Here is a 25,508-nt window from a genome sequence, read left to right on the forward strand (position 1 = left end):
GCCTGTTTTGTTGTCTAAAATCCTGCAGGTCTCAGGAAGCCTTGTTGTCCAAAATCCCCAAGAGGAGTCTCCTCTGTTCTAAGAGGCTTTCTCCCCAGGCTGTCGCTTCTCACCCTAGGACTCCAACAGAGGCACCTACCCAATGCTTAATACCCAGTCCACTCTTAATCTCAGACTTTCATGGGTCCTCTAAAGCCGCCCCCCCCCCTCCGGAGAGCAGGGCAGCCTGCCGTTCTACAGAGCCTCCCCCCCCCCCCACTCTGGGCGAAAGCTGTTCTGCTCCTGTTTTTTTCAGATGAGGAGACTCAGGCGGCAGAGAGCAGCAACCCACTGAAAGCCCCAAATGTCGAGTGTACGGGGCCTTTCCTGGCTTGAGGAGAGGGTGGCTGATCCTTTGGGAACAGGAAAATGCAGTTGAGAGGTCTCCTGAACAGCCCCTGGGCCATGAATTTGGGTACAAAGATTAACTGCCTACTCCTCAGCCTTGCCTGGGGCTGGGAGGTGGTGTCTGACTGTGAGGGATTAAGGGGCTAAAGTTAGGATGTCACGATAAGGGGTGGGTGGAACCCCTCCTCTCCGAGGAGAGGGTGGCACTCTCTAGTCCCAAATTTTGCTTATGCACTCAACAGAGTTGCAACATCAGGGATTACCCCGGTTCTGGGTTCAAAATACTAGGGTAAAAAAGCCTAGAAGTCGCCGGGCGGCGGTGGCGCACGCCTTTAATCCCAGCACTCGGGAGGCAGAGGCAGGCAGATCTCTGTGAGTTCGAGGCCAGCCTGGTCTACAAGAGCTAGTTCCAGGACAGGCTCCAAAGCTACAGAGAAACCCTGTCTCGAAAAACCAAAAAAAAAAAAAAAAAAAAGCCTAGAAGCCAAATCTGAACGCTCAGGGTGCTGGACTTGGGGGATGGGACGGGGGCTCGGGGAGACCCCAGACTATGTAAATAAAGATTCGGGGTGTGTGTGTGTGCGCGCGTTTCGGGGAGCGAAGCGCATAAAAATAAAAGTACTGTCCGTAGGAGGAAACAACCTTATCTCCACATTATCTCTGCCCGTCCGAGAAGGTTCCCAGAGGAAGTGGCACCTGAGGGGAGGAAGGGCGGGGAGAGAACGTCCCTGGCGGGGAGAGAACGTCCCTTTAGGAGGATGGCCAGGGCAGCAGAGCTGGCAGCCCAGTGAGTGTGCAGTGGGGGTCTGCATGACGGGAGCAAATGAAGTATTCGGGAGGAAAGAGAGACGAGCCAGGTCCAAGGATGGCTACCTCCGGGGAGCCTGCTCGGATTCTCGTGCTCCCTCCCCGGTACTTTCCACCACAGCCCGAAGGTGCCACTGGTCTCACTTTGGTCACCTCCAAGTGCGAGTCCCGAGAGGGCAGGGCCGCCTCGGATTCCTCTCTACGCACCCCTACAGCGTCCGACCAGGTACCGGACACACGGTGGGCACTCGGTAAATATTTGTAGAGCGCCCTGGGAGAAATGAATGAAGCCATTGGGCCAGGCATGGGGAAGGCGGGGCCGGGCGCAGGTGGGAGGCCGCGGGAGCGGGAGGGGCGGGGAGGTCGGTCCTCCCGCTCCTCCTCCCCCTTCTCTTACCCGGCCCCAGCGCGCACCACTCCGGGGCTCCCGAGGCGGCTGGAGGGGAATCCGGGGCGCGCGGGGCTGGAGAAGCGACCCGGGGCTCCTGTTCTGGGCGCGGGAACTCAGAAGAGGGTTTGTCGCCGGTGCCCGCAGGCCTGGGCGCTACCCGAGCGAGAGAGGAGGGAGCGAGGGCTCGCCCGGAGCCCAGCCGCCTCCCCGGCACTCGCTCTCCGGACTCGAAGGTCTGCAAAGCTGCTGCTCCTCCCATCCCGGCCCGCCTCCTCGCTCTTTCGCTAGCTCTCCGGAGCTGCTGTGCTAACCCTGCGGTGCGTCCCGGCGAGTGCGGGCCGAGGGGCCCCGCGCCAGGGCTAAGCAGAAGACAGGGGCGTCCCGGGCAGAGCGCAGCCGGCCGGGGAGTGGCCATGTGTGGCAAGGCCGCTGCGAAGCTCGTCTGCAGCAAGTGACCTCGCGTTGTGGACCGCTGCCCTGCCCCCTCCGCTGCCACCTGGGGCGGCGCGGGCCCCGGTGCCCCGGATCGCGCGTAGTAGAGCCGGCGCGATGCACGTGCGCTCGCTGCGCGCCGCGGCGCCACACAGCTTCGTGGCTCTCTGGGCGCCTCTGTTCTTGCTGCGCTCCGCCCTAGCCGACTTCAGCCTGGACAACGAGGTGCACTCGAGCTTCATCCACCGGCGCCTCCGCAGCCAGGAGCGGCGGGAGATGCAGCGAGAGATCCTGTCCATCTTGGGCTTGCCCCATCGCCCGCGCCCGCACCTCCAGGGAAAGCATAACTCGGCGCCCATGTTCATGTTGGACCTGTACAACGCCATGGCAGTAGAAGAGAGCGGACCCGATGGCCAGGGCTTTTCCTACCCCTACAAGGCCGTCTTCAGTACCCAGGGTCCCCCTTTAGCCAGCTTGCAGGACAGCCACTTCCTCACCGACGCCGACATGGTCATGAGCTTCGTCAACCTCGGTGAGTGGCGGTGGGAGGGGTATCTCACAGCTAGCCAGCGAGTCCACCTTCCATTTGCAAAGCATCAGTGCCCGCGAGAGACTTTCGCACCGGGTTCTTAGAGAACCCTAAACTCTGTTCGTTCCTGGTAGGGCTTGCCGGCTCAGCGGGTTTGTGGGGGATACCGGGAGGGAAGGATCGGTCCTGAGTCTCTTTGCGGTCCCGGCCACGGCTTGGGGCGGGAGGTGCTGGCCTGGCCGCGGCTTAGTTCAAAGCGCCCGGCTGGGTCATGTGAGCTGAACCGGCCACAGCGGCCCGCGCTACCTGGATTTAAAGGGCCCTTGTGGGCCTAGCTGCCTTCCCGCCCTTCCTTTGCTCCTCTCACCCCAACTTTACTCGGGCACCGGGAGCATCCATTTCCCTTACCTGCCTTGGCCAGTCCTACCTGTCCCCTTGCGGTGCGCCTGTCTCGGCGCGCGCCCGGAGCTCTTCGGAGCTCCTCTTCCAGTCGCAGGGCCCCCTACCTTTGGGCTCTTGTCTGGAGCCGGGGAAAGAACGTTGCCATTGCGAGTTTTCTATTTTAAATATTTAATGATAGGTCCCGGGCAGGCAGAATCCATTTTCAGCGTTTATCACGTGTGGCGCGCAAACCACGGGGTTTGGCGATTGGGTAGCTGGGGACCTCGGAGCAGAGGCCGCCACCGAGTGGCTGGGGAATCCTCTTCCCTACTGGAGTCCTAGCCAACCAAGTGATGCGAGGCTGGGTTGCAGTTGGTCCGGATAGCTCCCCCTGCATCCCTGCGCTCACATGTGTCTAACTTGCTCAAACTAACCCCCGGCGGTGCGCTGTGGGGTTGATCATCAAATATTTGGTTTTGGTGCTAACACACTCTGATAGTGCTGTTTCCTGAGCCGCTTTTATTCTGCTTGTGGAAATTGCTGAGAAAACCCCAAATCAAGATACCGAACACCACAGGCGCTGTGTCAACTTAGAAATAATGAAGTTTGAAGGCCACCCCTCCCCCGCTGGGTACCTGGGGCTTGGAAGGGGACTCACGTTAATCCTTCCAGCTCCAGATAAAGGGCCTGGAGTCCCAGGGAGGCCATTGTCTGCCTCCATTATTGGTCAAAAATATCAAATAATGAAACAAGGGTCACCGTGGGTGATAGAGATGCCAAAACAATATAAAACAAGTTTAAATTTTCCTTAGATGCTTGTTAAGAAGAGGCCCCGCTTTGGAACTATCTCCAAGACATAGGTTAAAAAAAAGGTAGGAGCCGGGCGGTGGTGGCGCACGCCTTTAATCCCAGCACTCGGGAGGCAGAGGCAGGTGGATCTCTGTGAGTTCGAGACCAGCCTGGTCTACAAGAGCTAGCTCCAGGACAGGCTCTAAAAAAAGCTGCAGAGAAACCCTGTCTCGAAAAACCAAAAAAAAAAAAAAAAAAAAAAAAAAAAAAAAAAAAAAAAAAAAGGTAGGAGAAAGCCTGAGAACTGAGAACTGCAGAGAGATTCTCCTGGGGGCAGGGCTGGGAGGTGGAGGCTGTGCTTCACTGTGTTAGTTCTTTAAAGTATGTAGATTACCAAAAACTATAGACAACCACTTAATAACATGCTTAGCAATATATGGTCAGCATGGATGTGTGAAACCGCCTGTTCCAAAGCCAGAGTTAATAGGGTCCTTTTCCTAGAGTGAGGGTAGGGGCTTATGGCATCTTCTGTGATCTCCAGGAAGGTCCTAACTGATGATTCAGAGTCTTTTTGGGCTCATCAAGCAGCGATCTATAATCCCTGGCTTTGGTGGCAGTTCTCTGTGCTTTAGGTCAGGCAGTGTGGCCCTAGCTGGCCTCCTCTATCCCAGAAGGCCAGGTGGCTCCCAAGGCGGCTCCTCGGGCCCTGCTGGGAACTTGGCGGGGGCGGTTGCTCCCCCCCCCTTGGGTACAAGCTGGGGCATGCTGAGGAGGCCACAGCTGGGTGGCTTCCTCTGGCTGCACACACACCTTTCAGTCCATTCTTTCATGTTGAAAGGACAAAGACTGGCTTGTCTGAACCTCTTACTCAGTGGGTCTGGCTTTGGGCTTTTGTGGGACCATCCTGACTTTCTCAGGCCTGGCTTTCTGGGCCATCACTCCCAATTAGATAGCAGAGTGTCTTTTAGCAGAACCCATGGACCTGGGTCTTGTTTTCTTTCCCTTGGTATAAACTATAGGTAATTAGGGGAAACCCCAGACTGCAGCTGCTGTGAGCTTCCCGTGGGTGCATCTTTAATCTCTGCTGGGCCACAGCACAGGGCATGAACCTCCTGCCTCTGCTGCTGGGATTTCTCCCTGGAAGCGACTTGGGGGTGGCAATCAGGTGGAAGAGGGGTTGTGTGGCCGCTGGAAACGTGTCCGACATTGAGTTTGCTGAGAGAGCTTAGTTGGACTGCCAGTCACGTGGATCAGAAATAGACAAAGCTTTAGAAAGCCAAGTTGGCTCTTACCTCTCTCCCTGAGTGATACAATGTCATTGGTTCCCATCAAGCCATCCCTTGTCACCATTGCAGCACTTGGTGTCGGTGCAGACTGGCTTCCCTAGCTGCTCCCTCTGACCCCAAACACCTCTGCCACCCTCCAGGCCTGCCTGATTGGGGACCCCTGCCTCAATCATGAAGGCTTTTGCAGGTCCTTTACCCTAACGTCTGCAGCCAAACTGGTTTTTATTCTTTTAAGTTGTTCTCCCTGGATACTGAGCAGTTTGCCAGGCCGAGTGGGATCTACACTAGAGGGTACTGGTTTTGTACGACAAAACCAGGTGCCCTGTGTGAGGACTTGACCCCTCCCAGATGACAAAGACCAGCCCCACATCATAAAGCCCCTGGAAAAGCCAGTCAGCTACTTGCATGGCGGGGGCGGGGGCGGGGGTGAGACACCCATCATCCCAATTCTGGCCCCAGAGTTCAATGGCAAGATCTGTAAACTGGTTTGGATTAACAAGCCCCTGACTTCTCTGGGTAGACTTCATTTTGGAATTCAAAACAGGCTACACTCACTTAAACAGTCCTCAGGCAAAGTCGATCCTGTGGAGATTTAGTCTAGCCATTAACCCCCAACTATTCTTTTCTTGGAAACCCCAGCATCTTTTCTCAGAATCTTCTAGAAAGCCAGCCGGCTTGGAGAGGGTGTATGTGATTCCTGTTTATCTCTGGGACAGGTTAGGAAGGAATGAAATTTGTTTAATCTTTGAAACTAAGTTAGAAAAAGGAGAAGGTTAGAACCCTGTCATTATTGTAGCCAGCACATGAAAGTGGCTTTTGTTAACTCAGGCTGGGAAGCAGAAGGGAGACCCAGCAGTTTGGTTTTCACTTCACCCCATCTGGCTGTCCTTTCTGTAGACAAGTGTTTGGCGTTAACATCTCTCCTTTACCCCTCGGAACAGGCTCTACCACTGGGGAGTAGTAGGGAAAGGTTCTGTTACAATTTAAACACGTCCTTTGGGGACTGCTCCACAGAGCATGGCTGCAGGGGCCTGCAGCTGTAAGCTGGCCTGCCTTAGAATTTGGAAGGGGCTCCTTCACATTCCAGCCCTTTCTGGTTAGCAAAGGAAGGTTAATAGAGATGTCACATGGCTTCCCCCTTCATCTTTCTCCTCTCTCTCTCTCTCCCTCTCTCTCTCTGCAGACCAACTTCACCATAGGGGTGCACTAACAGCTGTGTTTTCAGTAACTCTTTCAAAATCACTTTTAAACCTCATTTTCCTGGGTCTATAAATCAAAGATTCCCCCCTCCCCTTTTCCCAAGGATATTATGTGACCCAGATTTGAACTGTTTTTTGGATCTTTTGTGTATTTCCCTTCTGCAATCAAGGCAAAGGCTGGGCCCTGGATGGCAGCTCAGATGGCTGGCTTGGGTGTTTATCCCAGGGCTGTCATTTGGGTCTGAGGTTCCCGCGGAAGGTAGGAGGTGGTGCCTAGAAGAGCCGGTGATTGTTCCCCCCCCCCCCCCCCCCCCGTGGAGAAAAGAAAGCGCCTCTGAGACCCAGCTCCAGAGAACTGGGTCGGTGGAACTTTAGCCTAGGCAATGATGGTGGCAGCCACCAAGCCTTTGCCCAGATAAACGCAGAGCATGGACGATCCCCTACCACTGTGGCGTGCCTGTGATGTGAGCGCATGTCACATGCCTGCTGAACTGGGAGACAAGTGATGATTTCATCCCAGGCAGAGTCCCGTGGACATTGATCGATCGCCCCGATCGCTTTCATATCTTGCCCACCCCGCTTGCTAAGGTCATATTTGGCCCTCATCGAGCCTCACAGTGTCCTCCGGCTGCCTCCTCCACCCTTCCCGCCCTGCCCTTTCGTGTAACTGGAATGGAGAGCCCTTCCCACCTCGCAGCCCAGCAGTGGTTGGGGCCCATCGACACACAGGGGATGTGGCTGGCCGCTGCACAGCTTGCTTTCTCGGACTGGACTCTGCGGTGTCTCTGGGGTCAGGGCACAGGCAGGGATGTATAGGATCTGTCTTGCTATTGTCAGAAGGAATGCACTCAGGGATTAGCGGGAGAGCACGGTGGTGGGAGGGAGCCACAGCTGTGTACACTTATTATAAAAGATTTAAGTCCCACTGGTAAAATCAATATATTGAATTGCACAGCCCTCTGCTTTTAATTAGTTTAAATCAAACGCGCCCAGGCTGTTTTGCCTTTCCTTGCCTCTGTGGGGTGAGGAAACACCAATATTTACATAGAAACTGATAACATGTCCAGCTTCACACTCCGATGGCCTCATTTTGATGGATCCCAGATCGACGTGGATGGAGTTGGGAGGGATGATGTCAGTGGGGTGAGGGACGTCGCTGATGCCCAAGACTTGGATCCCGATATTAGGATACAGTAGGTGTGTGCTCAGAGGTTGGTGAGTCCCCTTTTTGTACAGGCACTCGGAAAGCTGAGATTCACCAATTCGCCCTCTAGAACATTCTTGCAAAACCATTCAGGGGCTCCGCCAGCATGTGGGGTTCTTTGTACTGGGGCAGCTCAGGGCACATGCTTTATTTATTCCAGAACTCGCCTTCCTAGTCCCTGCAGCTGTTTATAGAGGCAGGAGGGCTTGCATTGCAAGCGATCGCATGCACCACCAGGCTATTATGTGAGCCCGTCGGTATTAGCTGTGTGCTCAGCTGGGATTGAATTCCCCAGGTTTTGCTGCAAATGGCATTTGACAAATACTATTTGACAAAAAATGTGACTTGGTATTTCTTAATGTGGAACAGATATTTCACGGTTAACGTCCCCCGGCGGGAAAAAAAAATCTCTCGACCCCCAAGTGTAATGGCAGTGCAGATGAACGCCAGGCCGGGCAGGGTACTTCCCCTCTCCAGGATGGGCTGTTTATGATTTGGGGGATGTCAGGAGTGCACGGAGCCTGACACGCCCCGTTGTGAAGCTCAGAGTAGCATGTGCCAGGCTGTCCTTTCAACATTTGTGTCGGAAGGCATCGCGGGGAGCGGCGCAAAGCCTCCAGTGATCCTCGAGGAGTGGATTGAATTAATGAGGCCTCTGTGAACACCAGGGTTTGGGTAACTGCTTTATTGTTTGGGAACCAGAGTGCTTATAATCTGGTTCCTGTACCAACATGTTTAACGTGTGTTAATGCATTTCCAAACCGGAGCCTCTCAGCACAGCCCTGCTTTTCATTAATTGATGTCAGTAGCATGGTACAGTATTTCAAAGGGCCGGCCAAGCATAAACTGTGTTTCCAATTTCCTTCCTTTCCTGTGTTTGGGATGCCATTGTTAATTTGTTCCCATGCAGGAGCTGGGGCTGCCAACCGGCTTTCTATAAAGGGTTTCACAGTGAAGGCTTCCAGCCCTCGCTCATGCTCAGGGCTGCCTGGCCAAGTTTCCTGACACTTTGCAGTTAATTCTGGATGATCTACGGGGTGGGGGGTTGGGGGCTTCCCTGCCGAGGAACGGAAGTTCTTGGTGACAGCGGTGGGTGTGGCTTGGCAAGGGAGCCCGGAGGAACATCCACCGTAATTCTCTTTAGACACGACTTAAACCCTGCGTCTGTTTCCACCCTGGTAGAGTAAGTAGCCCTGTGACCTTGGGCGAGCTACTTTAAGGTCTCTGAGTCTGTCCCCTCATGTTGTAAAGGCCGATAGCAGACCTCTATCTCAAGACAGAGTCTCAAGAAAACACCGGTCTCACCAACCCAGAAATAGTCGATGTATAATCAATGTACTTCTTGTTGTTGGGGTGGGTAGAACCGTATTCGTTTTCTTATGTTAGTCTAAATTTCACTTACAATTTCTTTTTTTAAAAATATTTGTATTTATTTTTACATACCAATCTCAGTTCCCCCTCCCCTTTCTCCTCCTCCCCCACCTTACCCCCACCCCACCCATCTGCTCCTCAGAGAGGGTAAGGCCTCCCCTGGGAAGTCAACTAAGACTGTTCCATCACCTCGAAGCAGGACCAAGGCCCTCCCTGTTCTGCCATGCCTAGGCTGAGTAAGGTATCTCTCCATAGAGAATGGGCTCCACAAAGTCTGTTCATGCCTTAGGGTTAGATCCTGGTCTTCCTACACTTATTTATTGGGGAGGAGGTACCTGTGTGGCACATGAAGGTTAGAAGACAACCTGTGGAATCCAGTTCTCCCCTTCCACCATGGTGGTTTTAGAGCCTGAACTCAGGTGGTCATGCTTGGCAGCAAGTGCCTTTGCCTGCTGGGCCGCCATCTTGCCCACCTCTACATTTCAGCGCTGCTTTTTTTTAAAAAATAATATTTTATTCTCTTTCTCTAGTGTGTGTGTGTGTGTGTGTGTGTGTGTGTGTGTGTGTATCCCTGTGTGCACGCTGGAGTCACAGCTCTGAGCTTCATGACTGAGCATCCTTCAGCACCGAGTCCCCTCTCCCGCCACAATTTCAGTTTCTAAGTAGTTAACTATAGATAATGAGATCAAGTGCAGGGAATGCAGCTTGCTTGGTAGAGCTCTTGTCTGGTGTGCAGGAGGCTCTGGGGATGATTCCCAGCACCAAACCAGGCATTGTAATGCCAACACTTGGAGGAAGATTGTCTTGCTAAGGCTAGCTTTGGCTATGGAACACATTCAAGGCCAGCCTGGGCTACACAAAACTATGTCTTTCAAGAAAAAAAAAAAAGAAAGAAAGAAAAGAAAAAAAGGTTAAAAGATACTGAGCTCAAGTATTTGAAGTTTCTCCCCTTTTTCTGAGACTTAGAGACTCTCTCTGAACTGTCACTAATTCCATCCATCCTGCTCGAATCAACAAGGCCTCTGGACCCCTCTGGTGGCACACAGATGCCATCCAACATAGACAGGAACAGAACACCAAACTGACTGACTGATGGTGAACAGAGAAAATCCTGACTCTTTCTCTGGATTTTAGCATCTGTGGTTATTTAAAAACATCACAACCTGGGAGACCAAAATGGAGTAAGGGTTCTGTATAGAAGCTTCAAATAAAAACTTATTCCAACATGAAAAAGTTTAATTTAAAAAAAATCTCATTACTGAAGTATTTGTCCCCACCCCCCTTTCTGGAAGCTTTCACTTCGGGGGAGCTGACAAGCCCAGAGCATTCATTAATGGAGCCTGCGGCTTGCACTTGTGATTGGAGCAGGTGCAAGGTGCCCCCTGACTCCCCCAGCTGGGGCTGAGCAGACGACATCAATAAAGCCTTGTGTGGATTCCATGGAGGCCAGAGAAAGAGCGAGATCACGGCCAAGGCCCAGGCAGATGTGCACCCTCCTTCCAGGGCCCCACAAACTTCTTCAGCTCTCCATGCCTTTTGGGAAGTCCTGCACAGTGTGCAAATGCCTCTGCGTCGCTGAAGCCACGCCTCCCCGAAGCCTTTAGGCTTCCATCTCTTTAGTCACACTTGATTAAATTTGTCTGTGAGTACACACGTGTGCTGTTTTCAGGACCAAAGGCTTGGTATTTTAAGCCCTGGTCTCGGGTGTGTGCATTCTTACCAGCTCAGCCTCTTTTGAGGCTTGGCACTTTTCTGTGGCACTAAACATTGCACTCTGAATCTGATGGACTAGGTGCTCACCTGCTGGGTGAACGTCATACAGTCATGCGCACGCAAACATGCATGGATGTATGCACATGCAGAGACAGGTACAAACATGCATGCATACACATGCATGTTCACACACGTGCATATCCACATGTGTACATGTATGTGTATATCCACACACATATGCATGTACATACACACAACCTAGGGTGTCTGGTTGCTTTGGCTTTTGATGAGGGACTCCTTGATTGTTTTCTCAGCTCTCCTTGCTGCTGGCTCAGGCGTTGCCTTGCACAATTCCCAGGGTGCTCCAGGTGTTCACATGTTGGCTTTCTGTATCTGTGTACATGGCTGGCGGGGTGATGACATTCCAGGCAGAGTCCTGTAAATATGTCTGATCTTGTGGTCCCTCCCTGGTACGTTTTGAATGCACAGCCTACCTAGAAACTGCATGATGAGTAGCATGTTGGGAGATTCTTGCTTTATAAGGCATAGATGAGAATAGCAGTGTAAGCAGGGGTCCTAGAGAGGAAAAACAAAACGAGAATCTTTGTGTTTGTTTATCGGCAGGAATTGAATGTGACCTGTCCCCCAGCAGCTCATGTGTTTGAACACCTGGTCCCCAGCTGGCGGTGGTGTTTTGGGAGGTTGTAGGAACTGTTTAGTGACGGACTTAGGGTTCATGGGGGGAGAGTCTAATGATGAGGACGCTGTGAAGTTTTCCCAGAAGGTACCAGCTGTCCCTTATCCCCAAGTCTTGGCTTGTGTGGAGAACGTCTTCTTCTCAGGCTTTAGAGATGGCATCTCCCTCCCCACAGGACCTGTGTGGCTGAACCCAGACACTGAGTTCCGGTTCTTATCTAAACCTCTCTGAAATGGGACAGAATGAAAGCTCAGAGCTGGTAGCTTTCTGTGTAGCCATTTAGTTAGTCTTCCCCCGCCTCAGACCTTCCCTTTTTTAGCTCCGATTTCTGCAAGGTAAGTGCCACGGGGCTTACCTGATGAGTGTGGGCCATGCATGTCACTGAACACAAGCCTCTCTGGCCCCTGAGGGGTCTAGAGGAAGAGGACAGACTGCCTGGGAACAGACTGCAGGCCTTGAACAGACTGGGTCCCTTCTGATGGGTAAGAGAGCCAGAAGCAGGCATGACTCTCTCCCTCTCCATCCTGACTGTAGTAAAACTTCTCTCTGTCATGGCCAGAAAAGAATTGTCAGGACAAAGAGCCTGCGCACCCATGGATGGGATCCTACATGCCTCCTGCTTCCCCAGCCCATCCAGGAAACCCCGGGGCAGCTACACGCGTGTTCTAGCGGTCAGACCTGGTGATGCTGGTGGAGAAGTGTGTAGAAGTGGTATCACCATGTGCCCAGGGCTTCCAATTGCAGCTGGGTTGTGACACGGGACAGTCATCCTTCTCTGGATGCCCTCCAACGGGGAGTTGAGTTCTTTTCTTGTGCCTGTGTGTCTCCCTCTGTGTGTCTGTGTGTGTGTATTTGCTGGTGGCTGGGTGTATGTGCATGTGGTATATGCATTGTGGGGCACACCCCGGCAGGCTCTGGGAACAAAAGCAGCTGTGCAGTTCAAATGCACAGACCCCTGTCTGTGTGCAGGGTGACTTAGAACACAGCAAGAGAGGAAGTGAGGGGCAGAGGGCGTTTAGAGTGGGGCTTAGCACACAGTTCGGGCTCACTGGGCACGGGGGGTGACTGCAGATTGTGGGCATTGTGTTCTGTAGTGAGATCACGAGCATGGGAAAAGACTCAGGACCTGCAGGATGACAGCTGCTGGGGGAAGTCAAGGCAAGGGGTAAGGACCAGAGCATACGCCACAGCTGAGGTCCTTCCTTGTGTGCGCATGCTCACGTGGTGTATGCGTTTGCACCCGTGGCCCCCCACCTTCTTAATGCTGTAGTCCTTTGATATAGTTCCTCGGGTTGTGGTGGCCTCCAACCAGAAAATTATTGTCATTTATGTTTCATAACTGTAATTTTGCTACTGTTATGAATTGTAATGCAAATACCTGTCTTTTCTTATGGTCTTAGGCGACCCCTGTGAAAGGGTCGTTCAAACCTCCAAACGGGTCTAGACCCACAGGTTGAGAACTGCTGATTTTTACATGCTTAAGTATGTGCTTGGGTCAGGGTAAGTATACACATGTCTGGCGTGTCTGCATGTGTCTGCACTTGTGTGTGGAGGCCAGAGGTCAGCATGAGGTGTTGTTCTTGTCTTTCTTTCTCAACTAGTCTCCCCTTTGCTTTGGTTTTTGAGATAGGGTTTCTCACTGACCCTAGGCCTCAGCATTGGAAGGCTGACAGGCCAGTGAGCTCTAGGGAATCTACTTGTCCCCCCCTTCCTGTTGCTGGGGTAACAGATGTGTATGTGCCTCCTGCAGCTTTTTACATGGGTGTGGAGGATCCAAGGTTGCAGGGCAGCCTCTCGCCATCTCCTCAGCCCCCAAGGTTTCATTCTTGTAACAGTAAGAAGCTAAAGCATGAGGTTCCGGGGTCAGATCTGGACAGGACAGGACCAGACAGCAGTGAGCAAGCAGTCACGTTCCCAGCACTCAGGTTCTGCAGCATGCCAGCACGAGTCTCAGCACCGACAGTGCGTGTTTCTGGTCGATGCTCACATGGTGGGGGACTGGGTAAAGCTCACAGGTAGGGCCTCTACCCACCAGGCTTGAGATTCCTTTACAAATCTTGTTACTCCAAAAATAATTTATCTTATTTTAATTTTTTTTAAAGGAAGCAACCAGAATGTCATATCTCATGGGTACATGGATGCCTGGCATGTTTGTCTCTAAGGTCTGCTGTGCGGTTAAGCTTTTCCCAAGCTTAGGCCCATCAGACTGATTCCTACTGAGATACCTGCTGGGCACAGTCTGCATCTGGTCTCAAGGCCCTCTCTGTGGCAAGGCACCCCTCCCTGCTGTCCAGAGTAGTGCTGTAGATTCATGCCTCATGGGTCAATAACCAATCAATCTTGAGACCCATTAGCACAAAGGGGACCAACGGAGAGCAACTGGAGACTCAGTGGGGCAGTGCCTGGAGACATTTAAAGCTCCCTCGCCTGCTCCGAAAAGGCTTAGAATGGAGCAGACATTCGTTCATGGAGCAGGGGCTGTCTGGGGTCTTTCCATTTCTCCTCGGTCTTGAACTTTGTAAAACACACCCCCACTCCTTTCCCTTCTCAAGTTCCATTTTCTGACTGACTTGACCTTACCATTTGTTGAGAGACAAGCCCTTAAAAATGGCAGTGGGGCCAGGAATCTTCCAGGGCCAGTAAATGTTTATGGGATGGAGGCATTGGTTGGTCCTTCCCTGCAGGAGGAAACAATAAATGAAGTGACTTGCCTCTCCACCGCGGGTACGGTACAACCGTGGGTTGTCTTGGTGGGGGTTGGGTAGGTGGAGAGGAGGGTGTGGAAGGGGGATCCAGGAATATTGGGACCAGTGAATGCCTTGGGAACATGGAGGCAGCTTTTGTAGGGAGTATAGGGCTGCTGTGGATGCAGTCTGCACGGTCACCCTGGTCTGTGTACTGTGGAATATTCAGCCATCTCCTAGGCCTGCACACACTAGCTACTGGGACTGTGTATGTCTGGAGTCGTGACACCCTAATGTAACCCCAGACCTGGTTAAGCATCTTCTGGTTGAGGGGAAGTCCCTCCCCCCAGTTGGAAACCACTGGCTCAGAGTGACTTTTTAGAAGCTTAAGAAGTTAACTGCAAGTTTGCAGCAATCAGGCTGAGTGGGGATACCCCATTCTTGGGGATGACTCACTTCTCACTTGCTGGCTGTAGGGAGGAATATTGCAGTGAGGATGGAATCACTCCTGGACCATGCCACCTTCCTGAGAGCTTCCCCAGCGACTCAGGTGGAGGAAGACATTCCACTGACCAGCTATTCTCTATCTGGAGCCCAAAGTGATGGCTAAAGATGTTTAAATGTGCACTCAGACCTACTGGTCGCCTGGACCCATTCTGGGTCCATTCATGAGCTCTCTTCTAGCTCCTCCAGGAGGAGTCTGGGTGTCCTAGCCTGGTGATCTTTTCAGATGAACAAAATGGGCAAGCCAGCTTCCTGCAGGCTTCAAAACCCTTCAAACCAGAGAGGCCACCTTAGGCCTTGGCTGGAGTTGGACCACGGTCTGAGGCTTGGTCTAGCCACTCACCTATTTCTGTACAACCCGTGATCTCAAAACGGTTTGTTCACCTAGAACACGAGTTAAATTGTCAGACATGACAATTAACCCACAGTCCAAGTGTCAGGGATGCTAAGTAAATGTTTTGCTGGCACACAGGCTGGGTGTGTTCTCTGTGGCCATCTCTGGTTCATAGTGGCCTTCTAGGGTGTTTTCATCAGATGTTGTGGTAGTCGAAGCCTGAGTGTCTCCTGCCTGGTGTGCCATGGGCCTCTGCAGACTCCTGTGTCTCAGTTGCTAACCCCTCCTGTGAACAGATACCATTTGGTTGCATTAGCCTTCTTCAGGGACCTCCTCCCCCTTCTCAGAGCACCTCCTTCCTGGTTTGGTGGGACCTATGTCTACTCTGATGTGAGCCCCCAACCCGCCCCCAAGGGCAGTACTCCACCCCAGTACTCCACACAGGTCTCTGTGTCCCATCCCTACAGACTTTTTGAAGTTTTCATAAGCAGCCCAGCTCTGAGGTCCATTCCTACCCCCGGGTCGATCCACGACCTTTTCTTTTTTGAGCTCAGGGATTCGGTCCCATCTCTAGAGTTGATTCTGCTTTCCGTACCCTGAGGGCCAGGTTAATAGGAGGAGAGAGGAGATTGGTGCATCCATACTGAGGCCAGGGACCTCAGCTGTGGGCCTCAGTGTGGCCTGAGTACAGGCATGCATGCAGCCAGGGTCCAGAGCATGGTGCCTCAGCCCTGCATGTAGGACATAGGATGGAGGTGGCATGCCTGAGCAGAGAGACACTGGCTCAGTCAGAAGCTTGCCTGTGTTGACAGGGCACGAAGCAAAACAGGAAGTTGGCGTTATCACATCGGGCTGATCCTGTCACACTAGAAAGTTATATCTGGACTGATTAAGATCTGTCATTGGTCAGGGTTTTTAAAGAAGTAGAACTGGGGACAAGATGGAGGAGTGCCCTGAATAGAGACTGGTAACCTCCCCTGAGGTTCCCTGGAAGATGTCGCCTTCCTTGACTCTCCAGTCACCCTAGGTCACAAGGACACATCTTGCTGCAAGTGAGGGTAGAAAGGTGTGCTCTGTCCTCTAGCCAGCTGGGCTCATGGAAGACAGGGGGAAGGTTAGACCTGGCTGTCGGGAGCCATGTTGAATAGATTAAAACGTTTCTCACTCTTTGTTGTTTCCTATATTGCATACTTGTAGTTAGGAAGGTATGCGATTGGCTTCACTGTATACATGGGAAGCAGAGCCTGAGCTACTTCCAAAGCCTGTGAACACAGCAGTGTGCCACCGTGGATGTATGCAGAAGGCTGGCTGCATTTAATGGTTGCTTTGTGTTTATAGGTACTGGGGACAGAACCCAGGGCCTTGAACCTGCTGGCCAATGTTTCTTCATCTCTGAGCTGTGCCCACAGCTCATGGCTACTAACCGGGCTCTACAGACTGCTCGAGGTTTTTCCTCAACCCCCACCCCAAAGGTCTGGCCTTAAATCCAGCTGAAGTTCAGCATTTGCTGCTAACATGACCAGCAGAATCCTCCCAGTGTCCTTCCACAAGGGCAAATGTTCTTGACAATGACCCAAGCAGGTCAGAAGTCTCATCCTCCAGGTAGAAGTAGAGCTGGACAGGCCTCCATCTGGGTCCTGCTCAGGGACGGGTGACAACAGCTGTCTCCATGGTCAGAGTGTACACAAGGACAAGATGCTGTGAGTGCCATTAGAGTCGGGTCATATTTGATCCTTGGAGGTGGCTCCAGGCCATGTGGACCTGAACCTTAGCAGACCCTTCATCCATGAGTGTGGTCTGGCCTTGACCCTACTGCTGCTTGTCCCCCTGGAGGATGCTGGGACAAGGCCTTGTGTTTCTTCTGATGGATGGGGTGGGAGGAGTAGGAGATTTTTGTTGGGTGCTTTCTGGCCAGCATGTGTCTGCACGTTTGTCAGAATTCTCTGAGCATGGGCATCACGGCTCAGTAATGAGTAGCTTGTGTGTTGGGAGGAATCAGTATAAAGAAAGGGCTCACTAGCCCAGCACCTACTGAGTCCTGGAGAGGATGCAGGATCTGTTCAACAAAGACCCACAGCACTGTCTATAGACAGAGCATAAGCCCTCCCCGCCTAGTCTGCTACTGGCCTACTGGAGCAAACATGGCCGCACACAACAACTCTTGATTATAGCATAGGCCTCCACCCCACCCCACCCCACTCCACCCCTTTTGCTTGCTCAGCTTCCCTTGCAGCTTGAACCAGCCTTGGGCTGTTATTCTAATTAGCAGACACAACAGGAAACCTTGTTGGACAACGAGCTAGGGGGTGGTTCAGAAAAATATTTTGCTTCCCACCAAGTGACTGCTTAGCAAACAAAACTTCTTTCCTTGCCTTGAGTGTGGTTCTATGGAGATGGTGCTTGGTGTGGTGACAACTCTTTTGTGACCACGAGACCCGAGGATTAAAAGCCATTGTGCAAACAGTGGCAAAGTGAGAAAGACAAAAGTAGCTCGAGTTATTGATTGATGTGGCTGAACTTCCAAATTTAACCAAAACTTTTGGAGAGAGACTTTAAGCTCAATCACATGCTCTGCCACGACTCAGCTGCTTTAGAAGGTAGATCTTACCACATCGATGGGTGGCAGGAAATCAGGCTCTGGTCCCCTGTGGCTGCGCTGCAGATACTGGGGTATTGGGCCTGCTCTTTGGTTGCCGCTGGGTTAGTCATCATAATAAGAATCAAGTTTCCTTGTGCCCCATATCCTCTTGGTTACTGTCTTGGTTCATAGTATCTTATGTTTGTAACATATACCCAGGGACACTTGGAGCAATGGGTGCCCCTTTCTACTCTGGAGCCCCTTGTTCTCACACCCAGTGGTCATCACAATTTGCCGCTAAACATGTAAATTCGTTTGTCGATCCGTTCTTGCATGACAGATTGCAGGAACCCTGCATGGGAAAGACCCTGCTTGGAGCAGTATGAGCCTGTCAGTGATTTGGCCTGCGTGTGTGCAGGAGGAAGAGTTCCTGAACTCCAGGATGGGTCCACAGCGTCTCACATGAAGCTCGGGCTGGCCTGGACTCAACAGAGATCTCTCTGCCTCTGCCTGGAGTGCTGGGATGAAAGGCATGTGTGCCCCACCACGCCAGACTCCACAGGCAGTTTTTAAAGGGCTTTGGTAGTTCAGACTAGGAATTTGAGCACCATTTGTTCAAAATATGAGCTTGAGACAGTGAGGGCCTTGAAGATTTCCAGTTCCCACCAAACCGTTTCCAGTCATCTCCCGCACCAGCCTTTTTCCAGGAGTGAAGTCGGGCACTCAAGTTGTCCATGATTGGTCTGGAGCCTGAGGTCAGTCGGCTCTATGGAAGACTCTTATTTTGAAGGGGAGATGGAGCCTGTTCTTCTCTGAGACACCTGCATCTTTGGGGCTAATGAGTTTAGGCTGATAGAACCCAGACCCCAGGAAGGATTATAAATTCTCATGTGATTTGATTTGCTGCTGAATACCTGAAAGCAGCTGTGCCTGCCCAGCTGACCCTGCAGCCCCAGCTGCCTGGGGGCGGTCTGGGTCTCCCCCTGGCCCAATGGGGAAGGAGGAGGCAACAGATCCACTCCCCCCACCTGGCTGCTGGGCCTGGGCCCCTGCTGGGCTGGCTGTTTAATGGGGACCTGGTTCTGCCACCTTGTGTGCTGGCTTCTGTTGTCTTTACTTTTCACTACAGCCTCTGTGTGGCTTTGTGTCCTGAACCTTTTAGAGATGGATGAACTTGTCCTGAGTCCCTGGTGGTTGGCAGAGGCTGTGTCCCATTGGGCATTCGGGGCCCCCGGGATTGCACTCAGATTTCTTCCTGAGCGGACTGAGGTCAGGAGAGATTTCCTGGGCTCTGTGGGATGCTACCCAAGCCCTCTGCCACCTTCCCAGAGAAGCTGCTGAGCGCCTGGCAGCGAAGCGGTAGGTGGGGCAGAGGTGAGCGGAAGAGCAATGGCAGCCATCTTTGAAGACCTTTGAATGTACCGGAGGCTCCACAGATGTATCCCAGTGGTTGTCAAAGTGGGGTCCCCTGGCAACATCATCACTCTCGGGAATAGGCTAGTCCAACCCCAGAGCCTGTTCAGCCATGGGCATCTAGAGGGGCAGTCTTGACCCTCCCCTGGCCTGGATCCTCGGATCTGGAGCAAGAGCAGCGTGCCAAGAATGTGGACTCATCCTAGCTCTGAACCACAGTGGGGACTGGCGTTTGGTTTCTGCAGCTGACAGCACACGGGCAGCAGTGTGCCAGACCAGAAGGGACGGAGGCCACGAGAGGGTAGTGATGAGCTGTGCCTGCCAGGCTGATTCCTGCCAACTGGGAAGAGGCTGGGGGCCAAGGGCCAGGTGGGTCTGGAGCAGAGCCCTGCATGTGTCACCTGGACACGTCTGACCACTGTGCCCACAGTGACATTAGCCACATGTGTTCTGTGAGCATCTGCTTTGAGGGACCTTGTGACCTCAGCAGGGGTCTTCCTGCAGGCAGAACCAGGAACATCAGTCTCCAGGGTCCATGAAACTCCACACATAAGCCTTAGACCCCAGGCTCTGGAATGGATGTGTGTGTGTGTGTGTGTGTGTGTGTGTACGTGTGTGTACTCATGCACATTAATGTGCACATGTATGCAGGTGCATGTGGAGGCTGGAGATTAATGTCGAGTGTGAATCTTTTTCCCTCTTACGCTTTGGGGCAGGGTCTCCACCGAATCCAGAGGTTGTCAATTCAGTTGTCTGGTTGGCCAGCGAGCCTCAGGGATCCTCCTGTCTCTGTCTTCCCAGCATTGGGCTACAGATGTGTGCTGTCCTGCCTGGAATCTGTGTGGGCGCTGGGGATCCAAACCTGCACCCTCATGATCCGTCACAGGCCCTTCCGTGGAATTCTGCTGCCCATCGGCTGTCTCACCTTCAACCACCCTTCTTTGAAGACAGCCATCATGTTACCCCACACGGCCCTCCTTCCCACTTCACATCAACCCTACGATGCCTCGGAGCAGGTGGTGGCACCGGGTGCGGCAGAGTCGTGCAGATCCATAGGGCTTTCCACCATGCTGCACGCGTTCGTCGGGTGGGGAGTCCACAGGCCACAAGTGGCTGCTTATGTTTAAATTATAACAACAAAAGCAAAGCACCCAGCCACAGTGGCCACATCTCAAGGGCCCCGTGGCCGCATGTGGTCCATGGCTACTGCCGTGGGCAGTGCCCGTGGACAGAGGCCCATCCTGAGCCATGTGTAGATCAAAGTTGATGGGATGCTGGCAAGTTTGGATGACATGACCTAATGGAAGAGAAAGGGGACTTCAGAGTGATGAAAGGCATTGGGGTCCCACCCAGCTGGCTGACAGCCCAGATGGGGACCAAGTCCAGCAGCACCCTTGACCTCTTGAGGTCTGGTTAGCTCAGAGCCTCTCAACACTTCAGGATAACATCTGGGAGGCATTGTGGAATGAGCCTGCAATCCTAGCACTTGAGAAGTGGAGACAGGAGGGTCAGGAGTTCAAGGTTATCCTTAGCTACACAGCAAGTTCAAAGCAAACAAGTCATGATTTCTCAGAAAGTCAGAAAAGGGCCTAGAGGTGTAGTCAGTGGTGGAGGGCTTGTCTGGGTTTAGTGCATGTCTTTGCAACAGATTAATAAACAAAGAATAAAGAAAACAGATTAATAAACAAAGAATAAAGAAAAGGAAAAAAAGTGAGATGGACCTTAGCATTTTGTTAGGCTCTCCTTGAACCTGTAGGGGCAAGTGATCTTCTTACCAGAGCTTTCCCGATAGCCAGGATCCCAGGCACGAGCCACCATTAATCCCCTCGTGTCTTTCTGCATTTCAAGGCTATGCAGTGCCTTGTGGGGTGTGGCAACATTATGACCCCAACCAACCAGACTCTAGTAACCGCACCCATCTGTGTGACATCCACAGATGTATCACGTGCTGCTTAGAGTGGCTGGGTGCAGAGGGGGTCTGGGACAAAGCTGCCCTGTCTGGGAGAGCCTGACTTAGTGGGACGTTGTCATGATTTCTGTTGTTTCCTCTTGTTTTTCAGTTATTTGAGGACGGGGCTGGGATCAGATAGCCCTGGATATCCGGATCCTCACCCTGGGGATGTGAATGACAGGTCAAAGCTGACTATTGGCTTGTGGAGGGCAGAAGGCCCTAGACTCATGGAGCATCTCTGCTCTCATCTTTTCATTCTGGGTCTTTTTAGGCAAATAACTGGCTCAGCCCTGGAGAGATAATTAGACCCATCTTTCCCTCTTCTCCACTCCAGCCCGAACCCTCAGCTTCACCCAGTTTACAATGATGACATTGTTCGAGCTGTGCTGCACACATGTGAACACTGAAGTGTTTAATCTTGCAGCAAAGACCTCGTTCCTCAGCCTTGTCTCCATCCCAGCGTCTCCGTAGCTGAGAAAGACACCCCCACCCCTGCCAACGCCAAAGCAGCCCCGTGCTCAGAAGGAGGGAGGCTGAGCCTCCTAAGACCCCACTGGAGCGCTGGTGTGGGGACTCTGGAGGCCTGACTGTTACTACACATACTCGGTGAAGTTCCAGAGCTACGAGGCAGCGAGTTGGACGTGAATCTGTGGGGAATGCCAAGGGCTCTGTGCACACCTGGCTCGGGTGCCTCCCCAGGACAGGGTTGACAGTGGTTCAGAGCTGTGGGGGCTTGGTCCTGACCTGTGGGCCTCCAGGTCTCTGTGGCTGTAGGTAGCCAGTGACTTTATACTGAGCCTCAGTCTCCTCAGTTCTGAGCCAAACCTCCGCTGGAGTAGGGCTCTCATAAGGATCAAGGATATAACGTGTAGGATAGGGATGGGGCATCTAGGCCAGTGAGAGAGAGAGTGTGTGTGTGTGTGATGTGCATATGGTAGTGTGTGTTGTGTGTGTGGGGCATGTGATATAGATTTGTATAGTGTGTGCTGTGTGGGGGGTATATGGGGTGTAAGGGTGTGTGATGTGGGTGTGGTTTTGTGTGTGTGTGTGTGTGTACGCGCGCGCGCGGTAAGGTGTATATTGAGACGGGAGGTCAACCTGAGGTATCATTTCTCAGAAGCTGTCCATTGTCTTTTTCTGTCCTGCTAGCTCCCAAATAATGACAGAGACTTCTTATTAATTATGAAAGCTTGGCCGATAGCTTAGACTTCTAACTAGTTCTTATAACTTAAATTAACCCATATCTTTTCATCTATGTTCTTTTACATGGCTTGGTTACCTTTACCTTGTAAAGCCTATGCTGTTTGCTCTGTGACATTGGCGTCTCTCTCATGCCTCTGCCTTCTTCCCAGCATCCTCTCTGCCCCCCAAATCTTGCCTAGCTATTGGCTGCTTAGCTTTTTATTAAACTGGTCAGAGTGACACATCTTCACAGGGTACAAAAAGATTATTCTACTGCAGTCTATTTTATTTGTTAAGACAAAGTCTCTCACTGTGACCTGAAAGTCAGCAATTAAGCACGGCTGGCCGGCCAGTGAGCCCCAGAGACCACCTGTCTGCAGCCTCCAATTGCTGGGGTTCCAGGTGGTGCCACAAAGCCTGGCTTTTTCTCATGGGGCCTGGGGACTGAACTCATATCACCGTGCTTTTCCGGCAAGTACTTCACCATCTTTCCCAATTGAGAAGGCTCTTAAGATAGTGACTGTCCACCTCCCAGCCATCTCTGGTGACACACGGAGAAACCGGGGCACAGTGCACTGCTGGTAAAATGGGCAGCTGCTGTGGCAGACATTGGTGCAGCTGCATTAGAGCAGACAGAATTACCATTCCTCTTTTTGGTCTCTGCCCAGAAGAATTCAAAGCAATGTCTCCAGGGACTGCCTATACGTCTATACTGACAGTGGCATTTGTCACATCAGCAGGAATGGAAGCAATCCAAATTCCACAGGAGGATTGTAGTGTGAAGCGGTGGGGCTGCGTCCCGCCACCCGGCCGCCGGCTAGCTTTACACCCAAAATAATTACACGGAAACTGTATTCTTTTAAACACTGCCTGGCCCATTATCTGTAGCCTCTTATTGGCTAATTCTCACATCTTTCTTTAACCCATATTTAGTAATCTGGGTAGCACCACGAGGTGTGGCTTACCAGGAGAGATCTTAACCTGCGTCCATCTCGGAGAGGAGCAGCATGGAGACTCACTATGGCGAATGCCTGAAGCGTCTCCCCAACTCTACTTCCTTGTTCCCACAATTCTGTTCTGTCTACTCCACCTACCTAATTTTCTGTCTCTTAAAGGGCCAAGGCAGTTTTCTTTATTAATTAACCAATGAAAGAAACATAGACAGATAACTCTCCTCCATCAGAGGATGAAGAGATAACAGGGTGTTGTCTATCCATATGATGGAATATTATTAGTTCTTGAAAAGGGACATTCTGATGCCTGTTATAACCTTGATAATCTCGAGGACATTGCTGAGTGAAATGGCCCAGCTGCAGGACAGATTCTGATAGGTGGTCCACAGAGGAGCGCAGTTCGCAATGACAAAACTTACCCGGTGGTCTCTAGTGCTGGGGAGCGTTTACTGGGGACAGTTCCATCTTTTCCAGATGAACATCCTAGAGACAGCAGAGTGTAAATGTGTCTTCAATGACTCACTGATGTGGACACAGGTGGTGAGGTGAGGTGGTGCTTTGTCACCCACCTTTCCCCCGGTGAACGGTAAAGTTTAGCAGCTATTGAGGTCAAAGGGTCGGCTCAGCAGTTAAGAGCACTTGCTGCTCTGCCAGAGAATCCAGAGTTCGGTTCCCAGCACCCACATCAGTTGGTTCACACAACACTTGTCGCTCCAGCTCCAGGGGATTCAACACCTTCAACACCTTAGTCTTGCAAAGGCACACACACACATATGGCATGCACTCACACATACATACACACACACACACACCTAAAAATAATAAATCTTAAAGATCATCAAGTATAGGGACTTTGATGTCGCCTGCCTTAGAGGCCACATTGGTGAAGACAGGAAGGCCCTATGGGCTCCGCCCACTTCTTTCTGGTACCGCCCAGCTGGATCTCGGATCCAAGCCTGGACCTACGTGTGCACTGTGCTGACTGATGTGGTGATTTGGAAAACTGTTTCCATGAAAACCTGTGTCCTCCCTCCCCCAGCAATGAGGACGTCCTGGCCTGTCTGGAATGGCACTGCCCTGTCAGTGGGGACACACTTTCCTTTAGGGGTTTCGGGATCACTCAGCTTACCATGCATCTCCAGTGCCTTTTCAAGCTTTTTAATCTTGCCCTTCCTAGACACTGCCCCCACCACGCGCTTTGTTTGCAGTTTAGGATATGAGCTCTCAGCTTCTAGCTCCAGCCACCGCGCCTGCCTGCTGCCATCCTTCCTCACCCACCTCCACCATCACTCAAGTGATGGACTCTAACCCTCTGGAACCACAAGCTCAAGCAAACCCTTCCTTCTAGCATTACCATAGATCTGAGGTCTTCATGGCAGCAGCGGAAAAGTAACTACTACAGTATCCCTTTTGTTTATTGATTTGTGTTGCTTCATGATTCTTTCTTTGCTAAGTGACCCTGTGATGTAAACACCCAGAGGGACATCCTGTTGTCTCCACTGATGGCTGTTCTTCTGCCTCATCGTTTAGAGGCCCCATGACAGTGGCAGACATCCTTTGTCTGCCTAAGGGCCACCCTCTATGGCTGCCAGGCCATTACTGTTACTGAGGACACAGACATAAGGACAGGTCACATGACCCAGGCCGCAGAGCTGAGTGACAGAGCGAAGACCAAGACCCCGGGTCTCAAAGAATAGAGGGCAAAAGCGTAGGGCTCAGAGTTCCACAGTCACCCATTTTGCACTGTGGGTAAGCTAATCGGCCTCCCTGAACCCCAGTTTTCTCATCTGCGAAGCAGGGATCCCTCTAGGCAATGGCCAAAGCTATGCATTGTGGGGCCATCTCCGAGCACTAACAAGACATGCGCCTTCTGCACCTCTGGGTTCTTCAGCCATCTTTGGTTGTGAGAGAGGTCCCACTCTGCTGTCTTCTTTTCTGGCCGATCCTTTTGTTTGCCAGTGGCACTGTTCTGAAGCCCACGGCAGGGGTGGGGGTGGGGCTCAGGACTAAAGAGTTTTGGGGACTGACTTCACTTCAGCTGGGAAGCCCACGGTGCTCCTGGGCACAGGATGGCTCTCCTTGCTGAGCCTGGAAGCATCAGCGGTCCCGGAGAATACGGCCCACTCCATGAGGGAAGGGGAAGAGAAGGGGAGGGAAGAGCAGGAAAGAAGGTTGGAAGTCATGGTGAGGGCCATCTCTCCATAGCGGCAGGGATGGAGCTACGGACAGGGATGGGACCAGGAGCACTCTCCTGACCTCCGGGGCACCTCTGGAACCTAAGCAGAAGCTTCCATGATAACCCGATCCCATCTGTAGGCAAAGTCACCCACACTCAACCAGCTGGAGAGGGCCCGTGAGCCTTAGGATGGGAAGGGAAGAGGTGCATCTGGGTGACTGTGGGGGTTCTGCTGGAGCAGACAAGGAGCAGGGTTGTTTGGCCAGGGTGACAAAGAGTCAGGAGACAGCTGGGCTTGACTAGGGTGATTTATGAACGACTTGGGGACTGACTTGGCATTGTGAGACCTACAACTGGAGGTATCAAAGGGAGGACATGTGTGCATGAGCAGGAGGCTGGGGGAGACAGCCAGGTATGAGAGAAAGCCACATAGGAGTCAGGGTTGTTTATATGCAGAGTTGTCTCCATGTTGGAGCCATTAGCATGTAGGTGGTCATCTGTAGGTGGGCTCGTTTGCATGCAGGGAGCCATCTGCCTGTGGGCTGTA

General features: G+C 52.3%; 1 protein-coding gene across 1 annotated transcript in view; it reads left to right on the top strand.

Annotated features, from left to right (window-relative positions):
* Nucleotides 1-2,134: 2,134 nt before the first annotated feature.
* Nucleotides 2,135-25,508, top strand: part of Bmp7 (bone morphogenetic protein 7) — a 71,677-nt gene continuing 48,303 nt past the window's right edge. The window contains exon 1 of the mRNA XM_038330905.1: nucleotides 2,135-2,549. Coding sequence (XP_038186833.1) covers nucleotides 2,135-2,549 — 415 coding nt within the window. The remainder of the gene's footprint in view (nucleotides 2,550-25,508) is intronic.

The sequence above is a fragment of the Arvicola amphibius genome, chromosome 5 (assembly GCF_903992535.2).
Source record: "Arvicola amphibius chromosome 5, mArvAmp1.2, whole genome shotgun sequence".
Taxonomy (NCBI): domain Eukaryota; kingdom Metazoa; phylum Chordata; class Mammalia; order Rodentia; family Cricetidae; genus Arvicola; species Arvicola amphibius.